Source organism: Larus michahellis, chromosome 1, assembly GCF_964199755.1.
Source record: "Larus michahellis chromosome 1, bLarMic1.1, whole genome shotgun sequence".
Classification (NCBI taxonomy): domain Eukaryota; kingdom Metazoa; phylum Chordata; class Aves; order Charadriiformes; family Laridae; genus Larus; species Larus michahellis.
The window spans coordinates 84,592,587-84,617,958 of NC_133896.1; the positions used below are offsets into that span (position 1 = coordinate 84,592,587).

General features: G+C 38.8%; 1 protein-coding gene across 1 annotated transcript in view; it reads right to left on the reverse strand.

Annotated features, from left to right (window-relative positions):
- The window catches only part of ANO2 (anoctamin 2), a 184,287-nt gene that overhangs the window by 93,331 nt on the left and 65,584 nt on the right, over window positions 1-25,372 (reverse strand). The window contains exons 11-13 of the mRNA XM_074572779.1: window positions 20,186-20,320; window positions 17,433-17,593; window positions 13,509-13,591 (exon numbers count right to left, since the gene is read on the reverse strand). Of these exons, the coding sequence (XP_074428880.1) occupies window positions 13,509-13,591; window positions 17,433-17,593; window positions 20,186-20,320 (379 nt within the window). The remainder of the gene's footprint in view (window positions 1-13,508; window positions 13,592-17,432; window positions 17,594-20,185; window positions 20,321-25,372) is intronic.

A 25,372-nucleotide genomic window follows, 5' to 3' on the forward strand; every position in this document is an offset into this window, starting at 1 on the left:
CAAGTAGGTGAAGTTCTGGGAGCCAGGGAGGTGTGTGTCTTTAAGGGTGAGGCCATGGTGGAGTTGGCTATCAGAGGGACAAGGGGAGTCCCAGCCAACTGCCAGAGAGACTACAAGGTCTGTGGGTCTTTATGATTGTAACCCACTGAAGTTTGTGTGTGTGTCTTCACAGTCAAGACCAGGGTGCGTTGGCTTCTAGGGGACCAGGGAAGTCCCAGCCAGCTCTGGGGAAGCATGACCTATGTGTGAGTGAGCAATCAGAGAGCGGCTGTAGCATTGCGGGCTCATACCTCTGAGTCTCTGAGTGCCACCAACTAGGGAGACTGTGGCCCAGGGGCAGCTACTGGGCAGATGAAGTGAGCCCCGCTGCTGGGGGGATCTGTACTGTACATATGTGCATCTATTTATTCTCATTAAGAGACCTCCATCCTGCTCACCCAGGGAGACGTGCAGGATGAGGTCTTTGTTTGAGGTCTGTGTTTGTGTTCCTGCTGTGTCCCTCTGTGTGATCTGTGTGGCTGGGCAGGTATATATGCACATGTGGTGTATGTGTGTGCTGTGTGTATCTGTGTCTACTGGGATTACGTGCTTAGCCTCACTACAGGTTGGACCTGGGGACATGGAGCTGTGGCTGCCTCACCTCTCTTGGGCTGTCGGATCTGGCACAGTTTCTCCTATCAATAACCTTTCAAGGTATACTCGCAAATTATATTTTTCTTTTCCAAATTAAAGCATAAATTAAGCATGGTAGCACAAACTTGCCAGGATTTTAAAAAAAAGCATCTCACAAAAAAGACAAATGCCATGTATCTCCTCATTCCCACCAAGTTCTGAATTCATTCAGAGCCTGGAATTTGGATTTGATGCCTCCCAGAAAAACACTATTCCTATGGCATTGGTCATACCATCCATCCTTTGTATAATTAGAACGTATCCCTGTCAGCCCAGTCACAAAATCAACTTACTAACACTTTTTCATGAATCCAATAGCCAATTTAAAAAACCTAAATTAATCCTCATGGACAATAGAACAGGGGTTGCATGGAACTTCTGCAGTCTTCCTCAGGGACACATGTGCTGTTCATTTTCTGTTATCTGTAGCATTTTCACTACATCAGACGCCATTTTGAGCATTCTCTGTTGTACACCAGTATATAGACACAGTGAGACTTCCAATGTATTGTTTATCCTGGTCATGAGAGATTTTCCTGATGGATTGAACAGGTATGTGAGCACCCTGTCATTTAAATAACTGCCTTAAATTAGTATTTCTGTATCTTTTTGAACTCTATGAACAAGTCATAAGTATACCTGCCCTAAAGGCAGTCCCACAAATGGTACGTTCTTTCTGCTGCTCCCAGGGACTCTGGTACTAACATGGGAGGCTTTAGGGAACTTTTTTTCTCTAAAGCTCAAGTACGGCTATGCCTCTGAGACTCCACCACTACAATGCTATACCAAACAAATATAGTGGAACTGCTCGCATGACAGCTTGTTTTACACTTTTAATTTCATGTCCTATTCAAATTAATAAAACATGTTCTAAGCATGCAAGTGTGACACTCTACATCACCAAGTTCTCTCACATTACTTATGCCTCACATAAAAATCAATACCACAATGAGTGAAGTTCAGGAATCACTATAGTACTTCTTGTCACAAGGGTCACTGTTGTTATTACTTACAAAGTGCTTTGAGTGTATGTGGAACTCCAAGAAATAATGAGACACAGGTAATCTCTGACATTACTAAAGTTGATTAGCAGCAAAAATGGTTGTAAGAAGGACAGGGAAAAGAAAGACAAATATACAACAGTAAGTGTTTAAAGATGCTGTGGCCAATGCACATATCTTGATGTTCTGTTGGTTCTCACTAGCTTTATTATTTGCATTACTTTGTATCACCTTCCTTAGATAAGGTTCAGAGGTCACATGGAAGAAACATCTTTAGACTTAAATAAAGAAAGGATGAAAGCATCAGGCATGGATGGATACATGAGAGGAGACAGCTTGATGAAAGCAGGGAAATGAGAGAAATGAAGCTGTAAGAAACTGAGGAGATCTAATCACACCATGGGAGCACCTGCAGAGCTGAACTGGCTTTCTTCCTTTTTTCTTACTTTCTGCTAAGCAAAGCATTCTGGGACACCAGGGGCAGCTGCCAGAGGTCAGAGAAACTTTTGAAAACTAGCTTAAAAGGAAACAGAGTGAGAAAATAAAATGCCAAACAAAACATTTTACTGCAACTTACTTTTTTGCTATTGACAGTTTTGGTTTGAGTGCATATTCTGTTCAAATTTGGTCAAGTTATTTTTAGTTTTCCTAGTAAGACACTTCAATGTCCTGTTAACTGCACTACATACACCTACATCTGGACTGGAAAATTACTTGATCCGTCTTCACTGAATCTGCCAAGTCATTTTACCCTTGACTGAACAGACCACAGTGCCTCCTGGAATGCACGTGTGTATATACATACATTCTTTTTATGAGTATATTGCATGAAACACTTATTTACAATACAGATTTAGAGATACTTGATGCTGATCATATATACATGTATGTGAAGGAACGATTCCACTCTGCTGTAAAAAGAGTGTGATTCAGAATCAATTCTTTGTCTGAAAATGGGAAGAGTTCTACAGTTAGGACAATAAGCTAGAAATAGTTGTGATGATTTGAAGAAGGCCAAATGTCCATGTAGGGATAAATATGAATCCCACGATGCTGGAAGTTTGCCAGTACAGCTGCCAGACACTTATTGAAAACCATGTGAGCCAAGGTACTTTGAGGCCAAATGAGTGCTTAGAGTAGAAAATGATAATTTCCATCCAGAAAACAAAGAGCCAGATCATGAAATTTTTACTCAGACAAAACTCACATTGACGTCAGTGGGAATTTTCCCTGAGAATGGTCTCCAGGATTTGCCTCAAACATACAACATGTGTATCCACTATACATTGCAAATTAAGGCGGTGTAGGTAATGATCCAGTTGGATAAGAATATATAATGCAGACTGATCTCTCATTAATTTGTCTTTGATTTAGGAAGAAAGTGATAATGAAATTTTACAAAGTGCGCATGACAAACACATTTGGATTGCTAAGAAAAAGTAGAACATTAGAAACTCTCCCAGATTAACAGACGAAAGGAGCTATCAGCAAAAAATAAGGCAACCTACTGCTTCATTTTTACACTTTAAGGACAGTCAAGAAAACACTGCGAAATCATTGAACAGCCTTATCCTAATATGCTGAACACAAGCAGAGCAACAAAGCAGGGCACGCCGGTAGGAAGGAAGGTTTCTACAAAATGAGAACTGGAATAACCCAGCTGCTGCCCTAAACCAAGATGGAAACCTGGAATGAACAGAACGGAGGTCCCCATTGTTCTCTGCTGCAAATTAAAAATCAGGGGCTAAACCCCTCTGTTTCTTACGATGATGACACAGTGGATGGGGGGGAGAAGTCTAAGCAAGAGACTGCCATTCACGCCAATGATCTGTTTAGACTGTCCTAGTAATGGGATGCTCATCCAAGGAAAAGTACTTTTATATCTCAGCACGTATGAAGGGATCGCTGGTAGCTGGTCACAATCTTTCTAGTCCAAATCACTTGCACAATAAATGTGATTTATGTAAAATTAAAACAAAAGCTTGAATAAGTCATCTAACTTTATTACAAGTTTAGGGAGACAAAAGACAAAAGCCACTGTACAAGTACACAGGAACTCAGCTATTCTAAAGCAACAGAAAACTGAAGTATTTAAAACAAAAGAAACCATAAGATATATTATTGAAAGATACTTCCCAGATAGATATATAAATGTAATGCCTTTGTTTACTCCCACTGAGCAAGAACAGTAGTAGTGCTTCAGAGCATTACCTGCAAAACTACATTTTGAAATTTGGCCTCAGATTTTTAATTGTTCTTTAGCTAGGACCAAACAACCAAATGCTGACATTACAATGTCAAGATTATCACATTTTGTGGGTAACTGTAGCAGAATCTAGCATCATTTATTTTTGTTCATTATTCAATTCAAATCAAACCCATTTAAATACTCCTATTTTATGCTTCCTACAATTCCAGTAGGTGGAATCGTGTGAAGCCAGATGTCCCTTGAACTGTGGTATTGAAAATTTTGCTTAAAATTATTTATTTTACTGCATGATAAATCATGGCTGAAATAAATGAGCTGACAAACATAAAGAAGAAACCCAGCTGTAAAGTTGGATGATAGCCCATTAAAATGGGCATCATCCAGCTTGTCAGTGGAACAACTTCCAGCTTACCTTATTACTCTAATTTGATAAAATATTACCTGGACTTTAGAAAATTTAAAATGTCTGTGCATAACACTGTTACATTTATTTGTTTTAGTTGTCCTATGGTAGTATTGAGTAGTCGTAGTCTACTATTAGGACCCTCTCTTTAGCCACTATATATGCACGGAACCCCTTCTCCAAAGAAATATTCCTAAAGAATTAATTTTTTTTTCCCTTGGGCACTGTTCTCCTTTTTTGTATCATAATGTGTAATAGTGGAAACACTTGCCTGTGGTGGCACACAGCACTGGCTATTTATGATATATCTGGAATTTTCATTTCCCTGTTGTTTTCTTTCTTTCAGCCTCTGTGCACCCAGAAGACACCACTTACAGGTAACCCAATTTACCAGGTAAAAGCAATGGAACTCTATATAGCATTCTAAGGTACGCTTCCTAAAACATCTTAAGGCACGTATATCAGAGGCAAGCTAACAAAAGTTTTAAAATATCCAGAATTATCTGGTTTCAGAATGTGTATATACTGATCAACCACTGTCTTCCCAAACCTTTGTGAACTTTTCAAGTTGAACCATGATCCAGATTATAGCACTGGCTCCTCTCTAATGCGGATAAATACAGATTTAGCTAGTCTGAACTAAAAATCTATCTTTGACCATAAATACTTGTTCAGTCTTTATTAATTTGTTTCAGCCATACCAGTACCTCTTTTAATTGTTTCCCATAAATATCCCAATGCCCGGATTTACAGCCAGGAATGTTCATGAAAACAACTTATTTGAAACAAACACAAATGTTGAATTTATAGTCAAAGGCTTTTATACTTGCGACTTCAGTTAAATAGCTTGAGTTTCACAGCAGTGCAAGCCAATCTAAGCCTGCGCTTCCATACTCTCAGACTCAATGCCACCTTGCACTAGCCACACATTTCCATTTCTGTCCTTACACTGACACCAGTGCATATGCAGCTGCACGATAAACAACTCCTATTCCTCATACCCTCAGCTACCCTTCAGCTGTACCAGCTGTCTGAACAGTTCACCACTCCGTTGTATGATTGCCAGCATGCATGTAAGAGGAAGAACAAGACTGCATGGCTGGGGTAGTAGCACCCAGATAGCGTAGAGTTAGATTTGCTTAAGCTGCTGTGCAGCTGCAATCTGTAACTGAAGTTGCATGCTACGGATGAGCTGAGTTAATGGGTCACCATTGCTCAAAGGGTCTTCCTAACCCACACATTCTTCTCTTCCCCTGCCCAATGCCCTGATCGTACTATGTGAAAACTTACCAAATTAACTGGTCCCTTCCAACACAAGAACTGTCCACTTTATTTCTGGAACTACTTCTCCACAGGTTCCTCCACAGTAGGTTCAGGTGATGGATGTGACAATATAATTAGTAGCATGAAAGTAAGGAGGGGATCTCTACCTAGTGGTATCAGTGAACTATTGAGGCATTTTATGCAGCTTTTAATCTTTCAGCAGAAGTAGCAGACTAGGATGGCAGCAGGAGGATGAGATCAAAAAGTCAACGGTGCTCTACTGATTTGAAGTCAGGGTGAAGAATAAAAAAAAGTCCTTATGTTTTCCAAGGGTTAGCGTTATTTCTATACCTCTGACCCAGAGAAGTGTGGATGAGTCTAGAAAAAACCACAATCTTACGTGCTCTTGGAAAGTAATGAATAAAGCAAGGTCATTTGAAACTTGTATCAATAAAATGTTGTCTCACACCACATAATCACATATTTGATATAGGTGCAATGTGGGAGAGTTTTTGTAGGCATGAGTTTGCAATATTGCACTACTCATAAGTGTCCATATGCATGTGAAAATGAAGGAAATTAGACAAATTAAAAAAGCCTAAAGAAAACTAAAGAATAGGAAACAATTCTGCTGAAATATGATGAGTTCTGAAATTCTGCTTTCATTTTAAGCAATTGGCAATTTTGGTTGTCATTAAAAACATATCACAAACTATTGCTCTTAAATTTTAAATGCTTTTCCCAATTTCAAAAGTACTTTTAGAAATAACTTCCACTGGGTTTAGTACTTCGTGCAGATTGAGAGAAGAGCTACTTCTCCTTCCATCTTATTTTAGTCTTGATCAATCTTCCTGTGTCAATGACACACCAGGGGAAAAATCACAGAACAAATAACAATGACCTATCAATAAAAGACTTTACAGAAGAATAAATGACAGTTATCCCCCTTTATTCATTAAATAAATCTAGTTCATTAAAACAAGAGTTTCTTAACACCTTTCCACATTATTTACATATGCAGTTGGTGTTAAAAAAATGGCAGCCTCCATTCATACATATGAGTAAATGTAAAATGCATTTTAAATTTAAAAGAAAAATCTCATTTCCTTAAAAAGAAAGTTCTTTTCCCACACAAGAGACTACATAGTGATGTGGTGCTGAGGTTCCTGAAGCAACAGCGTGAACTAGGACCAGATTCTGATCTCCTTGTTAACACCAATAGCAGGCTAATCTTGGAGGTTTTCAGCGTGTCTAATTTACCTAACACTGAATCAGCCCAAGATATCTTAGGTGAACAGAAAAACTGATATTTTAGGTGCAACAGAGGAGGACAGAGGGGAGGGAAAACGGGGCTGAGAAAAAAACAGTGCTGTCTAAGAGACCTTTGTATGAAAGAGCTGGGAGAGGGAGTACTGTGACTTTGGGGGACCTGAAAAAGGCAGACAGGGTTTGTGAGACTCTGGGTGAGGAGGGTGTCCCTCCCCACCTCCTCATACCCATCTCGCTCAGAACACACTCCCTGGCAGTATAAGATACCCTACACTTACCCCATCTCTTGCCTGTTCTGCAAGAAGCACATCGCTGGCAAACCCTGCTTACCCACCCGGATCTCCTGGGTGACTGGGAAGGATGAGTGGAAGAAGAAAAGGCCTGGAGGTGGTCCCTGTTTCTAGAGAGGCAGTGCGGGATAAAGATACAGGATGCAGTAGATCAAGGCAGAGAACTATTGGAAAGCAAGACTTTCCTCCCTGTTGCTCCTTTCCTCCACCAGCATCTCCTATTTTCCATCATCCATGCCATGACCTTGCCCTGGGCAACAACTGCAGTAGAGAGCTGTTCTGCACAGGCTGGAAGAGCCCATTCCAGTTCCTCCGCTACAGCTTCACACTTCAAACAACTGCCCATCTCTGCGCTTACACCAGAGAATGTAATGGGTTAGATGAGGTGACAGTGAGGTGGATTGAGAGCTGGCTGTGTGACAGAACTCAGAGGGTTGTGATCAGCGGCATAGAGTCTAGTTGGAGGGCTGTAACCAGTGGTGTCCCCCAGGGGTCAGTACTCAGTCCAATTTTGTTCAGTATATTCATTAATGACCTGTATGATGGGACAGAGTGTATCCTCAGCAAGTTCGCTGATGATACCAAACTGGGAGGGGTGGCCGACACTCCAGAGGGCCGTGCTGCCATCCAGCGTGACCTAGACAGGCTGGAGAGCTGGGCAGAGAAGAACCTAATGAGGTTCAACAAAAGCAAGTGCAAGGTCCTGCACCTGGGGAGGAAGAATGCTAAGCACCAGTATAGGTTAGGCGTGGACCTGCTGGGAAGTAGTTCTGAGGAGAAGGATCTGGGGGTCCTGGTAGGCAGTAAATTATCCATGAGCCAACAATGTGCCCTTGTTGCCAAGAAGGCCAATGGAATCCTCGGCTGCATAGGGAAGAGTGTGGCCAGTGGGTTGAAGGAGGTCATTCTCCCCCTCTACTCTGCACTGGTGAGGCCACAACTGGAATACTGCATCCAGTTCTGGGCTCCCCAGTTCAACAGAGACAGGGAACTGCTGGAGCGAGTCCAGCGAAGGGCAACAAAGATGATTGAGGGACTGGAGCATCTCCCTTATAAGGGAAGGCTGAGAGAGCTGGGACTCTTCAGCCTGGAGAAGAAAAGGCTGAGGGGAGACCTTATTATGACATACAAGTATCTAAAGGGTGGGTTGAAGGAGGATGGTGCCAGACTCTTGTCAATGGTTCCCAGTGACAGGACGAGGGGCAATGGGCACAACTTGGAACATAGGAAGTTCCGTTCAAATACACGGAAAAACTTCTTTACAGTGAGGGTGACAGAGCACTGGAACAGGCTGCCCAGGGAGGTTGTGGAGTCCCCTTCTCTGGAGACTTTCAAGACCCACCTGGATGCAGTCCTGAGTAATGTGCTCTAGGCAATCCTGCTTTAGCAGGGGAGTTGGACTAGATGATCTCTAGAGGTCCCTTACAACTCTGAAGTTTCTGTGATTCTGTGATTCTGTAAGGAGAAGATATGACCCTCTTCTCTGAACTCAGGGGACTGCAGGAGGAAAGAACTCATGCCACCTCAGGAGACCCAGCCTTTGAGTGGCGCATCACAACATCTTGAGGAATCAAGATTACCTATAAGGAATCAAACAGCTTTGAGGCTTGTAGACAATTCAGTCCTGGAAAGGACACAGGAGGTCATCATCATGGAAAAAGAATAAAAGAAAGGAAATGAAAGCATGTTGATGCGTCTGGTAGAAGAGAAATAAAAGAGAAAAATTATCTAGAGCCCCAGCATATTGTGACACATCTCTGGATCAGCAGTCTTGGAATGATAAAAATGTAATCAAATATCTTTACCAACTTCTTGGCAAGCAAAGGAATTATCACCTGTTTTGGTTCTTATAGTTTATGAATTAAAACATGTTTAAAGTGTGCCTTCATGTGTAATTTTTTAATGGAGCAACAGCTGGTACTAAATAGTCTCCCCTAAGGTGTGTGGGATAACATCCATTTTTCAACATTCCTTCCCCAACTATTCATTCTCCTAAACTCTCCTAAACTCTCAATTCTCCTAAAGTTAGCACTTAAGTCAAATGTTGAAAGGCCATGTCCAGAAGATAAGGGCTATCCTAGGATCATCAAATAATTACTGTTAACGGGAATTTAATGAAGTTGAAGATTCACTGGATGGAGTGGTGAAACCCAAGAAAAGGTAGTAAAAAAAGCATAGAAAGAGATCAAAAATATTTGGAAACAAACCCAAACCAAAGATCTCATTGGAACAAGAAACAGGATGATGTAGTGAGCATGAAAGCAGAGATTTGAGACAGCACAAAATATTGTAGCTACACATTACCCTTTTACCATAAATCCAAGAAGACTCTTTTACCAAGAAGACAAATCTGTGAATACATGGTTATTTTATTAGAGTCTGCTTTTCACTCCTCCATTTTTTAAGCAAACAAAAATGTCTTATACTGACTGTTTTTGTAGACACTATTAGAACTTCAGAAAAGGAGTCTGCTCCTATAATTTGCAAGGTGGAAGACAATGTGAAAACATCCAATTAATCAGATCACAACAAATTTTTAAAATGTAGTAAAGATTGAGTTAAACCATGATCAAGTTAGGAGAGAATGGGATGTGTCTGTAAACATACTAAATGTCATCCAGTGTCTTACCCACTCTGCCTTCCTTATTACTTTATCTTAACTGAGCAATAATCCACAGCGTATCTTAAAGTGTCCCTTTAAAGGTTCAATAACATATTTTTTTGAAGTCATCAAATAGCAAAAGGAGGAATGAGACTTTGGGAGTTTTCAAAAAAAGTTAACAAACCTTTTACAGAGTACAGGATTTTAACTTAAAATTGTAACTTACCAAACATGTTTCTAATAAAGACAGACACCTAGATTCCTCCCTGTTGTACTGAAACAGTATAACAAAATGACTATTTGAACAATAATAAGACTTCCACTTGTTGGCATTTCAGTTAGTGTGGACTTCTGCCCATTTATTCTTCTGAGTTTGGCTCCAAATTCTAAGATTTCATCTTTTGTAATTGCATTTCTATTTCAGTTTACACAGGATTGTTGGTAAAATGAGGTAAAATCTCTTCCACCCACAAAACCTAAAGCAGTAACATGCTGGGTTTCTGAAGATTCATGGGAGGTCAATAGTTTCTACTGCCTAAATCATTAATTACAGTCCCTCAGTACTTCTTCACCAGCTCCTTCACAGGTAGAAGGGGGTATGGATTCTCTCACCTCTACCCCTGCTCAATGGATGGTTATATCCCTTATTACACAACCTGAAAAAAAAAACCAAACAAATGCACAACCTGTTTGATTGGGCTACACAAAGCCACATCTATGGCATGACATGTTGAGTGCTTATTCAAGGTATTTCCAAGACTTTATCTGTTTTCATGATTCTGGTCTGGTTTCGTTTCTTTTCTTTCCCTCTCGCATTTAGTTATCAGTTGCTCAATTGCAGTCTAGTAATCAATGCTACCTATTATTTTTGCGGATTTCAGATGTACAAACGTAAATCCTCTAAGTCTGTACAGTTGCCAGCTGCAAATACGTATGCAAGCCTTAGGGAGTCTGCTTTCTGAGACATCCGTTGCCATGATATTTACAAATAAATGGACTAAATTAATGTCTCATGTGACCCTTTTGAAGCAAAAGATTTGTCCCAGTGTGTTTAAAGAAAGTAATTTTAAAGAAAAGAAAAATTTATAGTCAAAAGTCCACAAAAATTACACTGAAGGCATTTATTTCAATATAATTCTCACAATGTACCTCTCAGCTTTTCGACTTTTATGGTTGTTTTCCTCCCTGTTTTCATTCTTTAACTTCCCTTTCTAAAATAAATTGTTAATAATAAATAACATAAATCCATCTAGTCTTAAAACTGTAAACCTTCTGAACTTCTTCCTTTTCCGTCTTGCTCTGTTAAGTGACCTTGTGCATTTCATTTCTCGTTTCTTCTGGCCCAATCTGATCAGACACAATTTTCCATTTTCTAACATAATTTTCAACACTTGGAAAGACTTCACCACCACTAAAACATGTTGCCAATATCTGTCTTACAAACAAACTTATCTTCATCTTTAAGATTTTAATGGATAGAAGACGAAAAAAACATGATCTAACTTTTGCTGAAGTACCAAGAGCTGACATGAGACAGTGCGCGGCTTTTTGCTTAAGATGTCAGGTCAAGGGGCATATCTATTTTGAGCATTATTCTTCAAGAAAGAGATAGATCAACTAGAAAAAGTCCAGAAGGCAACAAGAACAAACAGACATCTAGAAAAATATTTAAGAACAATGAAAGCGCAGAGGTTAGTTCATCTTAAAAAAAAAGGGTGACAGAGAGATATGATATTATATTGAATTTTACTGAAAAGACAACAAAGGTAATCTCTTTATCTTTGAAAGAAAGAACAAGAAAAACCAAACATTTAGCAAGGAGATTTAAGTTAGACACTAGGAAAAGCTTATTAGCAGAACGGATAGATAAGTATTAGAGTAGATTGCCGAGGGAGGAAGGGAAATCTCCACTGCTGGATTTATTTAAGAACAAATTAGACAAACATCTTTTCATAATGATTTAAGTAGAGTTGATCCTACCACGCACAAGGGATGGCCCCTCAAGGTCCATTCCAGGCTCATTTTTATGATTCTATGTTCCTAATTTGTCAGCCTGTGCTGAGATGTATCTGGCACTCCTTCACTTGTCATAAACAAAGGATTCTTGCTGATCCCACAGTTCCTGTCCACAAACTTTGACCACTACAGAGCTCTTCATCACAGGACCTCACAAATCTATAGATTCTTTCACAGCATTTTGCAACTATTGAGCTAAACCTTAGGATTTTATACTGCAAGTGATGAACTTGAAATTCAGTAAAATCTGATGGGTTTGTCAAGTATGCTGCAGAGCCAAGAGTCTCCTCTCCAGCCTCTCAGTGTGTACTGGAATTAGTACAAAATTGCTTTTCTCCCAGGGAGCAGTATGACATTCCACATAGGACAAGCAGTAATTTCTGATGAGCTGATGCACTTGGTTCGCATCACAACTTACAAACTCTAAGTACTGGGTTATACTGTGAGCATCACCCACATCATAACTGGATAGAGAATAGTGAAAAATCTGAGAAGCATGAGGCAAAAGGGGAGGTTGTAGTCAAGTCATCAGTGAAGGAATACTCGGGAGGTCTCCCTTACTCTAAAGACATTGCTAAAGGCTACCTTTTGGGATAGTGATGGAAGAAGAGAACTACTGGAGGCCGCACAACTGGAGTCTGTCTGAATAACATTATCACCATGCTACATCATGAAGTTAATGATGTCAGTTTACTTTTCTTCTAGGTTATTTGCACTCTACATCCTGTTTGAGCTGAGCTCACGTAGCAGGGCTGGAGGCTTGTATGTGGGCTGTTGTTTAAGAAACTGTGCTGGAACATGAAGAAATGGATTCGAATCCTCCCATCAGACCAAAGTAGGCCTACAACTCACCTTCCAGGAAACTGACCACATTTTATTATGTCACCGAAGAGAGCAAGGCACACTGAATTGTTTCATACAGGTACTCAGCTCACCGTTAACAATAAAAGAGAATCTAAGTGCCACAGTTCTGAATTGCTGAATATGACCCTACTCTAGAGCCACGTCAGCATCTATTGCAAAGGGATATGTAATGGAAGCTCCAAAGTCTACCTGTCCTTAGTATGATATTTACAACTACGAACTGCACTCTCTTTAGTCAGACCTCTGGTGAGTGCCTGTAATTTAAACAGACCATAGGCCATGACATGTGAAACAATGCCTAAGAACAGGACTAAAAACAGATTTAGGGACATTATAAATACTAATAAACAAGTGTGTCTCACTTTTCGATCAACTCAGGCACAGCTAAAAGCTGCACGGGCTCATTGCAGAGCACTTAAAAATTGTTCCCAAGAAACCAACCTCATTTGTTGTTTGCAACAGCTTTTGCGGGTGAGTACCCAGAGCTCAGGTATCGTCTATGCAGCACAGGCCTGGATGCAAATTTTATGTTACCCTGACGTGTTACAACCACTGTCACAGAGAATTTTTGTTATACATAATGAAGTAGCATTTATCTGGCAAAGTATTTATTCTGTATCATTCTGTTACTGCACTCTGTACAATGGCATATGGGCATTTTCAGCAAAGAATGATCTGCTGTTATCTTATAATCCTTTTCAACATTATTAAAATTAGAGTGCTGACCAGTAAGATACAGGTGATGATTTCCTTAATGATACATCAGTACTCAAAACTGTATCAGTTATAGTCATTTAGAAAAACACAGCTATGAACTGCTTTGGGCTGGAGAACACTCATGAAAAATCTAAATATCAGTGCATATCTTCACATAGAGAAAAATTTATATAGAAAATTAGCACAGGGAGAGGAAACTTACTTCTTCTTCCTCCAGTCCAGTTAGATCCCAGAAGTAACTCAATCTCATCTGTAAACGCTTCCATTGTTCAAGGAACATAGTAGCTTCAAAAAAAAAACCAAACAAACAAACAATTCTAAAATTATAAATCCAATGTGCTATGGTGAATTTTTGCGTTACTTATGAGCCCCAACTGATATTTGAATCCCATTATGCTAGGCCCTTTATAAATAAGCACTAAGAAACAGCCCCAGGCCAAATTTTAAAGGAAAAATACAAGCAAAGCATGGAAGCAATAATTACTGTCCTTTTACAAATAAAATACAGAAAGATACAATGTGGATCGCCCAAAGGCAATGGTAAATTCTTGTCAGAGACTGGAACTGAACCCATATCTGCTGATATCCACCTCAAGAACATCATCTTTCTTAATTTACCATGAGTCATTCCATAATTCATGAGTACAAAGCATATAATGAAACAAAATCTAGGTCTAGATATTAACCTGTAATACTCTAATCGGCCAAAGAGATTTTGCTGTTTCAGTGTCTCTTATCAGTCAGAAACATGTGAAGAAGATAGGTGTACCCTGCTAATGAAACAAATCATTGATACCTATATGTAAACTAAATCCCTCAGTAATATGTAGAAAATAATGTTATTTGAAATATATTATAGTGGTATAATTGAATGCTTTTGTCCTGCATAGACACGGTGATTTTGTTCTGAAGGACTGGCCAGTAGTAGTTCAGTCTCCTGCTTTTCCTTTTTCGTTACATATGAAGGAGCAGATATTGTACTGTTGTTTCGTATTTACAGTCTCCTGACCTTCCTCTCATAATTGCTCTTTCCTGTAGATAGCCCTTTGCCTAGCTGCTTGATTTATGGACTTACGGATTTATTAGAAATAGCACTTAGTACTCTTCTTGACTTGTGGAAACCTATTTTCAGATGACTACACCAATACTAAACCAACTAAACCCACGCAGTATACCAATAAAACCTATACCTAGGCGGTATACCTATGCGCCCAACTGTGGGCACTGTTCTCCATTTTCTTATGCTTCACTTCACCTTTTCAGTTGGTGAAAAGGACATTGCAAAAACATTGATAGATCACAGCAGTATTTATATCACTTTGAACATCTTGTAGATAGCTCCACAAGACCCACAACAGTAGAGAATTAGATTCAGCTTTCTTTTGACTGCTTGGTGTGAGCTGTAAGATAACACTGGGAAAAATTAGACTACTATTAAAACAACCTGACTCTTACAAGACAGAATACATTTCAACAGTTAGCTGCAAATGTTTTCTGCACAGGTATCCTCCCATAAAGTAAGAAATAAATATCATTTAAACACAGGACTGTCAGTACACTGAAAGTAAATCCAGACATTAAACAATTAAGTTGCTATCTCTGCTCCTCCCTTACAGAGGAGAGGACTTATAAAAGCTATATTTAGCATGTTTTGAAAACTCTAGAGTTTTTAGATATCCTAAATGTAAAAACATTTGATTATTTTATAGGGTGCTATTACTCATTCCCTTTTTTCCTTTTGTTTCAAAAAGTCCGTTCCGCATTTAGATCTGTAAGAACTTTTGTGGCTAGATGCAGTTGCTTTTCTGAAATCAGCAAGTTTGCACTGACTTACACTAGCAGAAAAACAGTCCCATTATATTTAGCTGTCCTTCTAATGAACACATCTGACAGCTGAAATTCAGCATCCCAGAACACCAGTGACATTAAGCACAATTAGCCAGGCACTACTCCATTATTTTGTGAATATAGTCATTTGCAAACAGTACTGCTGGAATCACAAAAATACTTTATAAGGCATCAAGATCAGCTAGTAAAAGCATGATTCCTTTCAAGATACTAACCATAGTAAGTCATCTTCCTTTTACAGAATGGGAGAAGGCAAGCAGGATGAAAAATTTCTTGTGCGCAACACCATCGTGAAATGAAGGTGGCTCAAATTACCATACTTTGCTCTTTTAAGTATACAATTGTAAGTCATAAGACATGCCAATTTCCACTTCACTATACTATAGCCTACGAAAAACCATTTAGGCAACATTTACTCAAGATACTGTGAGGCAAGCTGATTAAGTTTGTGAATGAGATCTGTCATTCAGCAGAATGAGCTCTAGATACAGTCTCCTAGTAGTATGGCACCAAAAACTGGTGTAATCTAATACTTAATAGACAAGCTGGGCAGAGTTACTAAAGGATACTTTATTTCACTTTCTTGTTCTTTTTATATGACAGCTGTATTTTTTTGCACTGACAAGCTCAGTTATCATTGTCCCCAGAACAGACTTTTCCAATCGGTGTGAAACATTTTTTGGAGGGGGCATACAGCTCAGAAAGAATTTTGTTATTTTTACATGCCTTTTTTTTTAAAGCAATACATATGGAACTTTTTGTTCCTTTCTGTTACTTTACAGATTCTACTAATTTATCTTAGTGCAAGGATATATCAACATTTTGCTTTGCACATTGCATTGCTGATACTAAAATACAATTGTTTTGGATGAGGCTGCGTGGAAATGGTAATTTTCATGGATGTAAGTTTAGAGTAAAGATTCTCTGTCAGGAAAATACTATTTACCTATGATAGAGTAAATGAATTCTCATTCATACACATGCTGTCCAAACAGCTACACCGACACTTGCACAAGGCAGTGTATGACATGCTTCACGGCAGCAAGTAAACTGTGACACCTCATCTGCCAGACTACTCTGTAATTGGCAGCAATCTGAAGTAGGAAAGTAAGTCATTGTGAGAGTCTATAAATTCATCATCTTTTGCCATTTCTGTCAGTCATAGGGCTTACATATTCTTTAACTTCTGCTGAAGGGTTTCTAGGAACTGCTAAACAAGAACTTATTACTTCCATGACCTGTTCTGTCTGCAAGTTCCTAAAAAACCCTATGTTATCCATAACCAACACCAAGCTACCAATCAGTTATTTCCAAAAAAAGCTGTAAAATTTAATGAGGTTGCAAAGTATAACACACTGATTGCTAAGGGATGGCTATAATACAATAATATATTTGCTTAATTTCATAAAAATAATGAAAATTTCATTTTGTGAACAACGAATAGGGAAATAAAAAAAAACTCCAAAATTTCCAGTAGCAATAACACCTTTAACTGTGACAATAACAAAGACCCAGAGTGAATGAAGGCATAACACCAGCAATAATACAGGCAAGCACAGTACATACACTTTTCAGGGCAGAGGTGAGGCCAGAAACAATAAGAATAATATTACAATGCATTCATTAGTGTTTATGAAGTGTTTTGATATCCTCAGAGAGACAGGGTATATTTGCTATTAAAGAAAACCAAGCTTGTTTAAATTGAATACTTTAGAACATATTATAATTAAAATGGTAATAGTCCCATTGTTCTTGGAATCCCATAAAGTTTTGATAAAATTATGTGACTAAGTTGTCCCACATGGAAGTGCACTCTGTGCTTAAATTAAACCCTTTCAGCTGCCTGCACTGTACCAATCCCCAAACACATACTGGCCCCAAGTGCAGAAGATGTTAAAGGGACTTGCCATGGATAGAAAATTAAGAAAAATGAAGAAAAACATGACAAAGATTAGAAGTGCCATTAAACAAGACAGTAGAGGGAGAAAGGACACATTTTTCTTCCCTGAACTACCCAACTCCCCTGCATTTATTCCAAAGCTTGCTGTTGACAGTGGAAAGCCTTGTAATATTGCTTTCTCAAGTCTCGGCACAGACAGCCCCTTACTGGCCCTCTGAGGCCTGACAGCTTCATAAAGCCATAGGTATATCACATTCAATCTAATAGCACTTTATTATATGTAAGGCTACTATATTCTACTACTGTACATCACAGCTTTCATTTCTGTCAGGAGCCCAAAGATCAAACAACACTGTTAACATTCAAAGAAATACTCACCCCAGAGAGCCATAAAGATGGAGAAAAAGACTGTGGCGGGGTTGTCAAATAGGTGGCTAGCTTGAGCTGTAGCACAAGCAGAGCTGAGGTTCCAGTAATCACAGAACTTGTCACATAGGGGGCACATGGTGAAGGCATTGCGTTGGTCGCACATTTCTTTACTACGAATGACAAGTGCACAAATTCTTAGAGATTATGACTCAGCAAAGGGCGATGCACAGCAGTGATATCAAGCAGCACATCATAGCCATTGCAAGCTATTTGCAACATACGCGGCTTGCACTTGCAGGGAACAGGAGCTGTGTGTCTCTTCCCGGCACATTTCCATGTGCTGGAACATTAAAATACTTAGAGGCAACTTACCAAAAGAAAAACAATGCAACACAGTAACCAATCTAATCATTACACTGCATTAATGAACTAGCGAAGACTGCATCACTGAAGACTGAGGTTAACCACGCTAAAAGGAAATAATTAAAACACAGTCAACGTGGAATTTTCCATCTCTGCACTCAGTGACGTGATTTGATTCAGGTCAGATTTAAATTCATGAAAAAGAATTCTGAAGTGGCTGTAAAGGGAGTTCTGTGCCCTTGACAAAACACACATTTATAACATGGTGGCACAAAAATCCATGTCAAATACCATGCTACTTTGTGTATCAGGACTGGCCATGTAAGTATGCATAAAATCCAGAACCAGCACCTAGGCACGTTGGTTGGTCTGTGTCACAGACAGAATAACACCATTTGCAAGATATGCTACGTTTTGGTGTAAACTGACGTACGTGTACTGAATTTAAAAGCCTTCCACCAGCCAAGAGTCTCATTCTTAGCAAGGATGTCATATTTCACAACATTTACTTTCCAATTCACCTCTACCCTGCATTTTATTTTGTAGGGTACTTATAAAAGCAATGGGTGTTTTCCCAACATACAACTTTAACACCAATTCTGGTCTGTACCACCATCTGCCATAGGTTTTTGGCTAAGTTCTTCAAGTGTGAACAGTTATTTTAGGCACCTATGCTGATATGTTTTAAGGGTGTTCAGATATCGTGCGCACAGTGATTTCAGGAAATCAGATACCTTTACATTTCAGGGTTCTCAAGTTTGCCTGCCGAATATGGATGTGGCATTCTTGGTCTCCAAAGCTCCTTGTTTTTCTAGTACAGAGTCCTACCCTAATTTTCAAAAAGAAAAAAAAAATAGAAAAAAAGCCCCCTCCTCCTCCCAGAATTAAATCTTATAAAAATGAGAAAGCTTCCACTTCTGCCTCATATATTCAGATGTTAAATTGTATTTCCTTTCCCTCAGTTTAAAGCAGTTGTTAAGCTGTCCTCTGGAAAACATGAGATAAGAGACTTTCTTACAGATTTTAAAATCTTTACTTTAAAGTTTTTATTTTAAGTTTTACTTTTATTTTCTATGTATTTGAGTAGGTATCTAAAAAACTTTTTAAAATCATTATCCCTTTAACAAGCCAAACCTTACTTGACAGTTCTGAGTATGCTTTCAGTTTTTTCATAAGGTTTGTATATGAAAGACCTTCATACCTGCGCAGTCTTACTCAAGTGAACTAAGTAGTGCAAAGCTCTAGCGTCCTTGCCAGGATTGTGAGCTAAGGAAAGACTTGCAACATCACTTCATTGATAGCTGGCATATTGTCATTGCGATTGTTCCTATATTGACTATTAAATAGCATTTTTTCTATGACTTCAAATGAAAAAAAAAAACCCACAACAAAACCTATTCCAACTGTAGTATCAATATGTTTAATATTATATAATTTGAAAGGCATACAGCTGTTTCCAGCTATCATATCGTTAAAGTAATGCTCTCATCTATTTCAAAAGGCAGTAGAGGGTGCTGCAGATACATCTTAGCAATAAATCTCACTTAAGTTTAAATGTTTGCACAAGCTTTTCCACAGACAAGCACAGACCATCAAGATTCAACCTGACCAAGCTAAGAAAACAAACCCTGACTCAGACGTGTTGTTATTCATCATTTACCTATCAGTAATAATGTCCTACTGCAGTGATCCACTTTAAAAGTTGCCAATTCATTTGAGAGAATGCAGGAGCTAACACAACGAGTGTTACCAGTAGTACTAGTAATCCAATATCCTGTCTCCACCAGAAGTCAGACACAGATAACACAGAGGTAGTGTCTTTTTTTTTTTTTTCCCCACTGAGAAGCAGAGATTAACATCCCTGTGTTAATTTGGTAGTTTTTCTTTATTACAACAGTCTCAGCACACACAGCACAAAACAACATTTTTTTGCAACTGTCAGAAAGGAGAATACTGTGGTTACCAAATACGCTAAATCTGCTAACTACTGTTCATCTTACTTGTGCAAATAGCCTATTTTACTAAGAGGAGCAAAGTAATCCAAGAGTACTGGAGAGTGTATTTGCATTAACTTCAGTGAGTTCTGCAAGATGTCTTTCTGGATAAGCATAGAGATATGTGCATCCATAAAAAGCAAATGGATGTTGTAAAAAAGAACTTACAACAGTGCAGTAGACTCATTGAACATTTCTGTTTCAGGAGCTGCAATACTTAACAGTCAGATAAAACTGTGTCATTCAAACGTCTTACTTAATGCATGTGTATTTCTAATTCTCACAGGGTTGTTAATGATACATCACTGCTCTTCAGCTACGCTAAAAGCAATTATTCTCACTAAGAATTATGAACAAAAAGCACAGTCTTACAAGTAACAAATTATTGATCCCAGAGAAGCTTACCTAGGAATGTCACTCTCGATGGTTATACATCCATAAAGAAACACAATAATCCCGACTACTGAAGAGGGAATGAGGAATTCTGTATATAAACCCAGCCATGCAAAATAAAGTCCTATCTTTTCTCCAAAATACTTTCTGAAAAAGAAAAGAGAAAAAAAAGGCACGTGTCAAGGGTATAATTTTCAAATGTGTTCTACAGCTTCTTAACAATCCCTGAAAATTAAGATACCGATTGTCAAAGACATGGATGAAAATCCTGAGTATCTTGAAGTCAGATCTGCTAAATGAAGGGGGTGATTTGGGCAGATTGCAGTTCTCCGTTTCGAGAAGTTAAAGTCAGTCTTCTATCATTATAATACATACTTAATATCTGCTCAGGAAAGACTGCAGCTTTTGCATCTCTTAATTTAAGTCATCAAAATATCTCTAATATATAGCAGAATTTCAATCAAATGTTTTGCAGAAAGCATTGGAAAGGATTCGGCTCTTCAAAACAATATCTAGATAAACCATCATTCTTTGCCTTTGTAGTTCTCCTGAATCCAACTGGTAAAAGTCATGGAAATTACATCTATGGGAACATACTGACAATATCCTCTGATATCGTAAAAGACTAGTAATCTTAGATTTCTGTTAAACCAGGAAGGTTTACTTGCACACTTAGCACTGGACTTTCAGAAAGAATAAATATTTTTGACAAATTAACAGTCTCTGGACAGCTGGTTTGAAAAAACAGTTTCTGTTCTGAGGAACAGTTCATTGTAGATCTTGATAAATATGTGCTAGTACTCAGCCCAACATCTTCATGAATCACACTGCAAGAAGTAAACTAAACATAGATGAAACTCACTGATCATCCCAAAGTACTGTTAGGAGTGATTACAAGTAATGCAAAACACCAAGAGCTTCAAAGAGCTCAAGACCTCCAAAGAGCTCAAGACCTCACCATCATTAAAATGAGACTAAATTTAGATAAAACACAACACGGTTAGAAACATTTCACAAGCCACAGAATAAGATGGAGGAATGCTGGACAGAAAGAAGCTATACAGAAAGCACCCAGGGCATGACATTGCTGTGGTGGTAGAAAGAACAAAAAGAATTTCAAGTTAACATTAACATGCCTAATAAAAGAAAGACTAGACTTGTTCCTCATAAATACCAATCACAATCCCCCTTTGAGACTGATTTTGAACTCACTCACACTAGGTTTTACCCAAGGTTTTACCCTAGCTTAGCACCCCAGATTTAAACTATTCCTAATGAAGATGGTTAAACAAAATTTTTGGAGACCCAGGATTTCTTTTAACAGATATAATTCTATTCTGACATAACGTTATGACAAAGTTCTATGTCTGCAGAGTTGAGGTCAAGTGCTTTCAGCAGCATAAGCAAAATGGACTTTTCTACTCCAGAAACTAGGTCTCAGGGCCAGGTTGTTCCTGCCGTAGGAGAGACAGGGGCAGGAGCGCAACCAAGGCACAGAGCCATGGAACAACGAGACAAGCCTCCACAGTCAAGTTTCCAGGTCAGATGAAAGGAGTAAGGATTTTTTTTTAATTTATTTACAGTGTTGGGTTTTTTTATTACTGCAGTTCCTGATGCTGTTCTCACAGCATCACAGCTGCAGCTAACTTCACATTCCTAGGCTCTCACGTAGGAAAGCAGGCAGTACAGTCATGCCTATTTCAGTGTTGCTTTACCTGAGTGTCTATATTTGATTATGTCTAACTAACCTCGCTTGTCCTTAGGAAGGTCGCGTGCAATCATAAAAGGGAAAACAAGAACAAAAGTACTTTAAGGTGATACACAGACAACATTATCTTCAATATAAAGGGATGGCATAACTTGGAGAACCAGCACAAAAGTAAGGGAAATTTCAGGATTCTTCTGGGAAAGGCGCACGGCCCCTACACCTGACATTTGCCAGGCTGTCATAAGCAACAGGCTGTGCGAAGTATCAAACAACACGAGTGGAATCATGACAGAGTGACTCGAATGGCAATAACTTAATTCGCTGTGTAATTCTCTTTCATTTCAGAAAGACAACTTGCACGAGTCAGAATAGGAATACTATTTGCAGTAACCAGTCTTTAAACAACATATATCAGCTTAGTAACTCTACACTCACACGACAGCATACATTTTAAGCACCTTGGGACAACGTATTAACACTTTTGCAGAGAATATAAGGAAATAAGATATAGAGTAGTTTATAATATTATAAACTTAAATATTCACATTGTAAATATAATATGAATACTGTGGGACTACCCTGTAACCTGGCACATGCCAGGTAATTCTGGAGGTAATTTTTAGGAGACAGTTTTTCTTTATTTTCACATTCATTGTTTTTTGAATATTTTTTGAATATGAAGTAAGGGAGGAAGTACTTGATTAAAATATAGAAAGAATCAGATGGTTTATAGCTTTTTTTCAAGCCTCCTATGTGAGTCAATACACATCAGCAATGGCCTGGGAGCAGAGCGGTACACAGGGAGACTCAATTTGCTCTCAAGTTTCCTCCTGATTGGGAAGTGACGTGCCTTGCATTTGACAGTAAGGTAAACTTCACTGAACACATCCTAACAACATGGAACAAGAAGGAGGACAGGGGGATTATTCTGATTATCTGTCTTCTCACTCCTTCCTTATTTGTAGAGCTAGGCAACATGCACAGCTAGTACAGCGCTCCCAAGATGTCAACGCAGGCATGAAAAATAGTCCACAATCTGAGCTGTTTTAAACTGTCTATTGTTTTGACAAAAGGCCACAAATTAGCACAGACAGTATTCAAATCCCACAAGCGTTAAAGACCAGCTGACCAGGGTCAACGAAGTTGAAGCTTATGCCTCATGAGGTTTCCTCTAGAATTTTTAAGCCTTCCAGTGATAAATGTGATCTGTGACCTATAAAGCTAAGGGTTGCTATTTGCATCCCTGCCAAGAGAAAGTGAGAAGAGCTCAAAAATGTCCTGGCAGTATGGGAAAAAGCAGTTGCCAAGAGGAAAACTGCACAATGTTCTGTGGCTCAACTGTTTTGAAAAAGAAAAATAATTAGGACTGCTGTGCCCAAGCTCAGTCCACCAATGTACCAGAAAGTGAAATAATCGAAGGAGAAGCAACGACAGTGTTTGGAAGCATGATGACAAGTTTAAATCTGAGTTTATCAAGCTAGCAAAACACAGGACGTGGACATGCTCCTTCCTTTTTGACATGTCCAAAGACATGTTCTCCCATTACTCTGAAAAGGAGCCCAGCCTCTGCAAACACCTGTGACCACCTGTGACATGTACTGCAGCCACAGCTAGATTAGTGATTTTTGGCTAAGACCTTAAGAATACCATGGGGTACCATGGGGTGGGTTCCTTTCCAGAACCCCTCTAAAAATCTCTTAGGAAAGGCACACTAGCATAGTTTTACAAGGTTTGAAAGCATTCCACCCCTACTCAAGTCAATAGTTTCATGCTAGCAAATCGCAATGCTATTTCACTTTGAAAGCAGGATGATAATTTTCCTAAAATGTGGACATACTAGCCCCTCTATATTTTCATACAAAAAGGAAATAAATTATAATGGTGAATAAGAGGAAAGAAACGTGTTCTTCAAGGGTAGAGTAAGATGTACATCAAGAAAAGGAATTTTTACAAGTTTTTGTATATTTACACCAAGAACTTGGCATCTTCTCTCATTTACATTGGGATAAAAGCAGTCTTACTTTATTATACTCAAGGAATTACTCATGATTTATGGTGGCATGGAAAAATAGAATTGAGACAAGAGGTTCGCCCTACCTCAGTAGCTAACTCACATCCGCTTCACATGTATCCAGACAAAGCTAAAGACTAATCCTTTCCAAAGTATGCTCATGGATGGTCTGCTGCAAAGTCACACAAAAAAAGTATGCCCTCTGCAATACGTGAGCTGTACCTTAGCTGTATTCTAACGTAAAGAAATAACTGTAACTTACACAAATGCAAAAAGGACAGCAGTTCTCATCCAAAGCAAGGGGTAAATGGCTTTGATAAAAAATGTGTACTCCTCCTATCAGAAAGAGCAGCCAAGCATTTTGTTCTGCGTGTTGTTAAAGTCTAAGGCGAAATTTTGTACTTTTCACTTTGGAAGACTTTTTGAATGCTGGGTAAATGGCCACCTACCACGCACTAAGTTCTAATCAGTAAGAATCATGTCTCTAAGGAAAGATTTGGTCAAATCATCCATAACTTCTTCAGAAGCTGAACAAAAGTCACAGTTTCTCATAACCTCCCAAGATGAAGTAAATGATCAGAAACTGCGTTAAAAAACAACATCAAAAAACACCTGCAGAAAGTATATTCCCTCTCATGGCAGAGTTAGAATCAGAAGTACTGGGAAGGCCTCAGTGTAAATGTTTACTCAATACCCTTCGCTTCACCAGTATAACACTGGAACCAGACATCTGCAATGCACTTCTGTCTCTCTGGTTGCCAAACCAACATCAAAAAGAATAACTGACAATTAAATTCTATGCTTGCACATTGGTCACAGTGCTTCCAATGCCAAGTTGTGCAATTTATAAACCGACTAAGATTTGGGGAAGGGAGGAGAAAGAAAAAAGGAAAAAAAAGCCATTAGTTTTTGACTCTGTGAAAACAAGTGTGGGATACCTGGAATGTGAATAAAGCATGTGGTGCATGACACACTCTGGAAAGAACTCTGGAGTTGTTCAGGAACAAAGTTAAAAATGCAATGAAAAGACGCCATGGACACTGAGTCACCTAACTGGGAAATCTGTTCAAAACTCTTCAGTTTTTTCATTTCCATACACCATTCTAGGCCAGCTGTTATTTCGTGTTTGCCACAAATCCCCATGGTGGAATCCACTGCCCCTATGGTGGTGGAATTGTTTCTATGCAATAGTTTCTATGCAAAACTGAACTGATTTACAGCTATTTATTGTGTAGGCTTTCCCCTGTGAAAATGGTAAAATGTGGTAAAACATTACTTATGCCTTCAAAATAAACCTATTTGCACAGATTGTGGACAAAATTCTGGTATTTCTACAGTCAGGAGAAAGGACAAGCAGTCCTCTCAAAGTATATTTTCATGTTGGAACATCTCTACCACCAGAACTAGTTTAAAAACTGCTGAAGTATAGAGAAATTCTCAGTCACTATACCAAATCAGGAACAGGCCATAACATCTATTT